Source organism: Arachis stenosperma, chromosome 2, assembly GCF_014773155.1.
Source record: "Arachis stenosperma cultivar V10309 chromosome 2, arast.V10309.gnm1.PFL2, whole genome shotgun sequence".
Taxonomy (NCBI): Eukaryota; Viridiplantae; Streptophyta; class Magnoliopsida; order Fabales; family Fabaceae; genus Arachis; species Arachis stenosperma.
In genome coordinates, this window is record NC_080378.1 from 24,277,378 (window position 1) to 24,286,122 (window position 8,745).

At 40.1% G+C, this 8,745-nt stretch overlaps 1 protein-coding gene across 1 annotated transcript; it reads left to right on the plus strand.

Moving 5' to 3' along the window:
- The first annotated feature begins 218 nt into the window (after positions 1-218).
- LOC130961512 (uncharacterized) lies at positions 219-4,853 on the plus strand. Its single transcript, XM_057887443.1, has 8 exons — positions 219-518; positions 619-831; positions 1,610-1,801; positions 1,890-2,090; positions 2,187-2,264; positions 2,941-3,061; positions 3,780-3,866; positions 4,428-4,853. The coding sequence occupies exons 1-8, from the start codon at positions 414-416 to the stop codon at positions 4,502-4,504; spliced, it is 1,074 nt and encodes a 357-aa protein (XP_057743426.1). The 5' UTR covers positions 219-413; the 3' UTR covers positions 4,505-4,853.
- Positions 4,854-8,745: the final 3,892 nt, after the last annotated feature.

An 8,745-nucleotide genomic window follows, 5' to 3' on the forward strand; every position in this document is an offset into this window, starting at 1 on the left:
TTGAGCTGACGAGAGCTTGACAGATCGGAGACGAGAGGCGAGAGACCGGAGATGAGACGAGCTGACGAGAGCTTGAGCTCGTCGGAGAGAGTGACGAGAAACTGAGAAAGAGAGTCCAGAGAGGAGAGAGCGTTGAGGGCTGCGGGTGATCTTCCGCAATTAGGGCTTCAGAGTTCAGAGCGGGAAAGCGGGAAAGTCGGATCCGGATATAAACCGGCCGAGTCACCGATTTTTCTGAAAACCGACCGGGTCGATCCGGATTTCAGCGGGTCCGAAATCCGACCGGTCCAACAGGTGATTTTGACTTCGCCTAGAGTGTTCCCAGCTAGTTTCTGGTATGTTCTAGAGTATAGACAAACAAAAGCTGGGTCTGTTTGCAAAGCTAAAGAAAAAGAATCAAATGAAAGCGGGAAATGGCGCTATGGATGGAAAACGGTTCAGAGCCACTAACAGAAGCCGAGAAGGCAGACCTTGAAGCCATTGCTGCCATCAAAGAATCCGCAGCCATTGAACTCAAGGTACACCTACTACTCATTAACCATTTCAATTTTTTTTCTTTTAATTTATTTTACTTGAGCGTTCAATTTGCGTTCTTTTAACTTATCATTTTTGAATTAGGAAAAGGGTAACGAGTATGTGAAGAAGGGTAAGAAGCATTACTCTGAAGCAATTGATTGCTACACAAGGGCAATTAATCAGAAAGCATTGAGTGATTCTGAGAGCTCTGTTCTTTTTGCGAACAGAGCGCATGTCAATTTGCTTCTTGGGAACCATAGGCGTGCCCTCACTGATGCTCAACAAGCACTCAACTTGTCCCCCTCCAACATAAAGGTGCTCAATTTATGTTTCATATATATATATATATATCTATATATATGTATGCACTGTCACAAAATAGATTTACACCTACATCCAAATACATAGCTCTAGATTAGCAAAAATAACTACTTTTTATATTGATAGTATAAATAGTCATGCAAGAGAACGGACGTGATTGGTACTGAAACATTTTTACCTATTAGTGCATCATATATAGGTGAATTTAATTTTAATGCATAAAACAGTTTTACAGGTACATCTAATTATGGAATGCATATTAGCAAAAATAACTAGTTTTTGCGTTGTATTGGTTTCTTAGTTTTGTTTCGCAATTTTTGAAACAAATATGTATATATGTATTGCTTTCTTCCTTTTGTTTTGCATTTTCTTAAAATTTTTTAAAACATAGTGATTTCTTGTATGGATTTAATTTGTATGTAATGTTAGTATAGAGTATAGACTATAGACGTTCAATGATGTGTTGTTACATTGTAAAAGTGTTTGAATAAAGCGTTCGTTATCTTAAGAGTCAATGTTATTGATTCATAGCATTTCAACTCTGCTTGTGTTAGTCCTAAAAATGAGTTTTGCACCATCAATTTAGTGGCTCTGTTATTAATTTGCATCAATTTAATCGTCTACTGTAAAGAATGTTTGAAGCACTGATTTGATGTAACTGTTTATCTTTGAGGACTAACTTGAACAGTTACACTTTGTCTTATGAAGTTTATTATTGTGAATTTGTGGTTCCCTTGGTTTGATGTCTCAAGCAATGAAAAATCATGATTAGGCAATTTATAGGGCTGTCAAAGCATCTCTATCACTGAATTTATTGGCTGAAGCACAAGACTTCTGCCGAAAGGGTCTTGAGTTGGACCCCAATAATGAGGAACTTAAGAGGCTTGACCAACAGATTCGTACGAAGATATCGGAGAAGGAGAAGCGTGAGGCTGAAGTCTCCAAAGCCATATCGGAGGCAAAAGTATGGACTGCCGGTTGTTTCTTTCATAATTTATCTGTGTTTTGCTGTATGGAACCTCATGCCCTTGTTTTGACCAAAAACTATGCAGGAACTTGTGTCTGCAATAGAAAATAGAGGCTTGAAGATTGGAAAGGCAATGTATCGAGAACTCAACGGGTTAAAGAAACCGGTGTTAGACAAAAATAATATCCTTCATTGGCCTGTCCTTCTTCTTTATGCAGAGGTTATGTCCAGTGATTTCATTGAGGATTTCTGTGAGACTGACATGCTTTCAGTCCACCTTGATATGATATCCTTTTCTTGTTTTTTTTTTAATGATTTTTAAAATATCTACATAAATCTGTTATTTTTATGTGGGAATGTATTACACCCTTAGCTTCCAAACATGTTTTCAGCAGACCAACCACTCCCATGGGATGTTGAAAACAATTACAAACGTGATTTTGTTGAATTATACTATGAGGTAAGCTCTCTTTTTAAATTTTTTTTTCCTCGTTTGAGTTTGATTTCTTATTTCTGTTTGCAGATATTGATGCTCAAAGTATACTAGTTGTTTTGTTTGCCAATCAAAATCGGATGGGATAGTAAGAACAAAAATAAGGATAATTGAAGATTTCATACAACATATCTATCTATTCATCTAGGACCTTACAGTGTTAGAACTGATATTGAAGATGTAAAGAATCTACTATAGAATTGGGAGTTCTTGATAGTGAGCCAAAAATCCTAATCTGCACAAGTATATACACCATCACTGGGGTAATTGTTAAGTCCCTGTCTCTCCCAAACTATTCCAATTTCCAATTGACTAGACACCCTTCTCGCCATCCTATTCCCTCTATCTATACTTACAACAAACTAATCGATTGTAACTAACTAACAAATGGTATCCTAACAGAGAGCAGCTAACACCACCATTCACCAGATATGCATCGAGTTGCCATTTTCTTTTTCTTGAAACATTTTACTTTTACAAAGTTTTAGTCTGTTTTTTAAAAAAAAGGGCAGCCCAGTGTGTTAGTATCCCACGTTAACACAGGATACGTGGAAGGGCTTGCTAAGTAAATATTTAGTATCAGATGATTGACCGTTTATATCTTAAGAGCATTTTGTTCACCTCTTAGCCCATGTTTTATCAGGCTGGCTCTGGAGTTCGTCTATCAAAGGAGAAACTTCTTCATTGTTTATTAGAGGGAACTGCAGCTTCTCATGTCGGTGATGAAGAGAAAGATGCAGTTGAGGATTTTAAACACAGTGCAGGTATGGTATAGTACTTTTGATGTACTAGTGATACAAGTAGTGGAATCAACAGTGCTCTTAGCTTATAGGCAACCAAGTATGACAATAACCTCAAACTCTAGGCCTAGGAAGTCCCTGTTAACATATTTCTGTTTGGCCACCATGTAAGTTTACATATATTGATTTGTGAGATATTTTTTGTCTTTATACTGAATATACTACTTATGTTCATCAATTGCTTGTTTCCCTTAATGTGACATCATGTAGATTTAACCATACATTTGCTCCCTTCTATATGTGGTTTCAAGTTGAAGCGAATCAATCCCTTGTCAACACAGTTTTACTAACAAATAGAATAGGGACATTACGTTGTTAGGATTCACAAGTTTAAAAATGATCTTAAAAAGTAGCTCTGGATATGATACAGCTATTTTTGGTATAGAGTCGCTGTAGCAACTTGAGCCATAGAATCAAGCATAGCTGTGGATGGTATACTTGGGAACTTTAACTCACGAGTCACAACAAATCAAAGTGTATTGAACCTTAGGTGTAGGAAGAATAAGGCTTGTCCGTGGTCAATTGAGCTGGTTGATGATCTCAGTGGTCTCAGGATTCCCAAGATGCTGGCTTAGTTTAACTAGATACATTATTGTTCAATTCTCACAAGAATTTTATGTATCTATCCTCCCTTTTATGTGAATAATTGTTTATATGATGTGATATCTTTTTTGTTCATCAGGTTCCCCAAAATGGATCAAAGTAAATGAGAAGAAAATGCTCCAAGATATCCTCAAAGAACCTAATTTCGTAATCCCAGAAATCCCAGGTGACATATGGTTTTAGAAAATGTCATTGCTTTTTCATCGTTGATTTTGGAGTAAACTACTATTTTGATTCCTAAAAGATTTAGTTTTTGACAAAATAGCTCTGAAACAAAGAAATCATATCTTGTCTCTTCAAAGATGATCTCAGTTTGACAAAATGCACCATTGTTCATAAGTGACAATTGTTTCATGCATTGATCTAATTTTTTGTGATAACATTTGGATAATTATTTAAAAAGTGCATACAAAAGGCCAATGAAAAATGCGATTTCTAAACCTCGTTATTCATCTTTTTTTTTTTCCTTCTAGATCTAGCTATTGTAAAATCACCAAATGTGAAGGATGAAAATTTCTTATTTTTCTAAGAAGACTTGCAAAGAATTGGGTTAAAAATTTAATTTCTAGACCCATTTTAGAGAAAGTCTCCCCATATTTGGTGCATTCTAGGTAATCTTTAGGAGGCCAAGATGTCATTTTTTTTCAGAAAGCTTAATCTTTTGGTGCCAAAATGGTGGTTTATTCTTGATTCTGTTTAGAAATTCAATCGAGTGATGTACTTGCAGTCTTCTATGTTGTTTCCAAGCAATCCAGCTTTTATAGCAAGTTCAAATCTGGAAAATGGGCTCCTCCAAGCATATGAAAGCAAAGCAACAAAGGAAGGGCTTCAAGGTAGCTATTAGCTAATAAACCTTTAGATGTTATTATAGTCACTAAATTCAAGAGTTCATTTACCAACTTGGAGTCTGAATACTGTTCATAATTCATATAGTTATCCACTGTTTCCAAAAATTTTGGATTCAAAACCTTCGTTATCTGCCAGTTGTTATTTGGTGAGTCAAATTTTGAGGTTACATTAGTGTCACATTAATAATGAACAAAGGAAAAAACTTACATGAATGTGTCTTATTCTTTTCTAGGCAAGTGAACAAAGAAATATGATGTATCATTTGTTGTAATATTAGGGGTTTCTTCAGTACCCTTATAAGATCTAATAATAGTCTTTGGATACCTGACTATTAGTAATTTTGCGTTTACAATCAACCACATTTCTCATTGACTCGAATATTATTTTATTTATTTCTTTAAATATGCTTTAGTTATAAAAACCTATTATTAAATTATAGTGGTATACGCGAAAAATACTGATACCTTTATTTTATTTTATTTTATTTAAAAAAAAAACTACAATAATTTAGTATTTGAAAATCCCTATATGTTACTTGATTATACTAGGGAAAAAGGAAATTATAATAACATCCAAAATTTATAAATTGATTAATTTAGTATATAGTCTTTTGTGTGGAAATAAATAAATAAATAAAAGTTGAGTTCCGTTTATGGTTAGCAATGAGCGATTTTTTTAATAGTAAACTTATTTGGTAGTCTTTATTATTGCGAATATTGCATACCCTATTAACATAATGATTTTATATCGGAAAAACTCTACATCCATATAAAAATTATATAAATGTTATTCAAGTATCTTTCACTTTACGTTCCACACACTCATTTGTTTTACACGCGCCTCATATAACGTATTGTTCGGTTGAGCGGTTACCGGAAGGTTCGGGTGGAAGTTTGAGGTGACGGGGCTGCCTCGTCTGGAGCGGTTGTGCCGGGACTGGATCTTCCGATTAGCCGAACTCTCGTTGCTGAGGTGACCTTCTGTTGCCTCGTTCCTTGCGCATCGCATTAAATGCTCATAATGGATTTAAAAACCCTTCGTGTAAAGGCTAATATACCGCTGGGCTTTCGCGCTTCTTTTGGTGGTGGTTTTAAACAGTTTGTGATGCTTTTGGTGTTCATTTGGTGTTTATCCCTTCGTTTCCGATTCAACTATCCCCATCTTCTTCTCCCTCTACAGTTCCAGGGCGGCGTTGTTGTCTTTCTTCCGGATTGTTGCTATCAGGACAGGTAATTGTGCATTTTTCTTACCCCCCTTTCGTTGTTCTTTTACTTCTGTCATTGCTTCCTTTTCGTGCATGCCGCTTGTTTTAGCTTTGCATGATGGTTGATCTTAGGTCCTAAGTAGGTGTGTTAGGGGGAGGTTGCCGTTCTAGGGTAGGCTTTGTTTGGGTCTCATTTTCTAGCCGCTTTTAGTCTTAGTTACAAAATAGACTAAGTGTGGCTTCTGCATTCACTCCGAGTACCCGACCTCTTGGACTGACTGGATGGTCCCCCCGTATAGGTATGGCTCACATCGCCTCCCGGGCTTCCCCTTCTCCCGTGGCGTACGACCCCTACGCCTGGGTGGTTTCCGACCTGAGGGACTCCCCTAATCAAATGGGCGAGGATGAGCTCACCGAGTTCCGCCAAAACGAGTATTTATGCGGCGGTACCGACGAGGAAGCTAACTATGATGTCTACGTCCCGGCTCCTCACGAGCATTTATATGAGATCAACTTCCATGCTCCCCGAGTTGCCGACTGGATTTGGTTCTATAAATCCATGTTTACGCAAGTGGGGGTTCATATTCCTTTCTATGCCTTCCAAATGGCGCTTCTGGGCCGGATATCCGTGGCACCGTCGCAGCTGCATCCGAACAGTTGGGCTTCAATCTGCTGTTTCGAGATGGTTTGTGAATATCTCGAGCTGCCGGTGTCTGTGGACGTTTTTCTTTTCTTTTTCAACCTTACAAACCCTTCAAAGGAAGGGAAACATAAGAAGGGGTTCATGTCCTTCCGATCTGCCCAAGGTCGGAGGATTTTTGGCTTGTTTGAGGACTCCTATCACGGGTTCAAAGACAAGTATTTCAAGGTACGCCCCGTCAAAGGTCGTCATCCTTTCTGGCTGTCGCTAGAGGGGGAATGTCTTATCCCGACGTATTGGAGCTTCGGGGCGGGGTCTAACGCCTTCATTAAAGTCACCTACAAGGATATGTCCGCCGTGGACAAGAAGATTGCCGAGGTCTTAATGGCAGTCTTTGGGAGGAATCATGTGAATCCTCATCTACTCATGGGTGATCGGGAAGTCAGCAGGAATTATATTTGTAAGCAGTTTTGACGGCTCTTTTTTGTTTCTGTCTTTCTTGATATTTCCTTGCGACTAAACGATTTTATTTTTCTGTTACAGTGGAAATGTTTGCCGAGGTGACGGGTCTCCCTGACTTGTTTCAGACCTTTTTGTGTCTGAGCGATGATGAGGCAGCCAACGAGAAGTCGGCTGCTCCCCTGGAGGAGAAAAGCAAGGCCACTTCCGAGCAGGGGGTCGTGGCCGATGAAGTCGGTACCTCGGTTCAGGGTACCTTGGCTCGCAGCGACAAGGAGGTGTGTGTTTCCCCCCACCCCCCGCCCCCGCGAAGTGGTCGGTACTGGGGGTTCGACGTCCAACCCAATTGTCGACGATGACGTGGAAGAGGTGCCCAGCTTCAAGAAGAGGAAAACGTCTAGTAGTCCCGAGGGGGTTCTTACTGTGATGGAGAAAAATTTTGATGCCGGAAACTTCCTAGATGCTCAATTGATTCCTGGCACCGAAGAGCACTTCCACGAGTCGTCCCTTGTCGGGCAAGTGAGGTGGATGTATCGTACCCTCTTGCGTGGCGCCGTGATAGCTCGAAAGGCTGAGTTCGAGTTGTCTGGGATGGAGTCTCTCCGCAGGAGGTTGGAGTCTGCTGGAAAGGCTAATAATGAATTCAAACGCGAAGTTGAAACCCTTCGGGAGCAGCTTACCCAATCCAATGAGAAGCTCAAGGCTGCCGAGAAGAAGGCCTCTGCCGCCGAGAATAGAGCCTCCACTACCGAGAAAAATTGGAAGAATCTGACGCCACGGTTTCCCAGCTTATCGAGCGAGAGATGGCTTTAGAGAGTTAGGTCGGCGTGGCTCAAGGGCGAGTGGCCGCGTTAGAGAAAGAGAAGAAGGCTGTCGAAACTGAGCTTGCAGGGATGAAAACAAAGTATAAGGAGGTCGTTAAGCAGGGGAAGGGCGCGATCTTGGCGACCGAGGAGGCCCTTAAGGCACAGGTCAAAATTGTTGCTCCTGACTTCGACACGTCGGCGATTGGCGTCTTCAAGGTGATCAAAGACGGCAAAATTGTTGACGTGCCTAAGAAATGAATTCTCTTGTTCTGTATGAAACTTTTGGTTAGCCGTTTTGTTTTGGCTTTTGTGAACAGTTGGTTTCTTGGGTCGTTTGCCCGTTTTATCATAGTTAATACTTTCTTATTTGCCTGGCTGTGTTGTCGTTTATATTCACCGTTATTGGTTTGTAGTTGCCATACGTCCTACCGTATTGATGATATTCCGGCTGAGCTGGTTGAGCCAGGTCGTGGCTTTTTAGTGTAGCCGTTTGCTATCGTGGTAGTTGATGGGCTCTCGGGGTGATCAGTCCCGGGGCCGTGTATCGCTGTCGCATTGCGTGGAATTCGTTTGCGCAATGGGTTGTCCAGGAAAAGTGAACAAAACAAAAGAAACAAAACTTTGCACAAGTATATCTTAATCGGTGGTGCGCGAAATTGTGAACAATACTTTTTCACAACTCAAATAATCCCCGGTAATGGCTCCAAGAACTTGGTGGCTCAATACCATGGCATTACACAACTTCGCACAACTAACCAGCAAGTGCACTGGGTCGTCCAAGTAATAAACCTTACGTGAGTAAGGGTCGATCCCACGGAGATTGTTAGTATTGAAGCAAGCTATGGTCATCTTGTAAATTTTAGTCAGGCAAACTCAAATATATATGATGATGAACGAAAATAACATAGAAGATAAGGATAGTGATACTTATGTATATCATTGGTGTAAGAGCTTCAGACAAGTGTATGAAGATGCCTTTCCTTCCGCCTCTCTGCTTTCCTAATGCCTTCATCCAGCCCTTCTTACTCCTTTCCATGGCAAGCTCGTGTAAGGTTTCACTGTTGTCAGCAGCTACCTCCCATCCGCG

Bases quoted from the DNA above. Each gene is read 5' to 3' on its own strand.
- LOC130961512 (XM_057887443.1), top strand. From the start codon at position 414: ATGGCGCTATGGATGGAAAACGGTTCAGAGCCACTAACAGAAGCCGAG. The intron at 1,802-1,889 runs GTATGGACTGCC...AAAACTATGCAG, and splicing joins AAGCCATATCGGAGGCAAAA to GAACTTGTGTCTGCAATAGA. The intron at 2,091-2,186 runs ATATCCTTTTCT...TAGCTTCCAAAC, and splicing joins TTTCAGTCCACCTTGATATG to ATGTTTTCAGCAGACCAACC.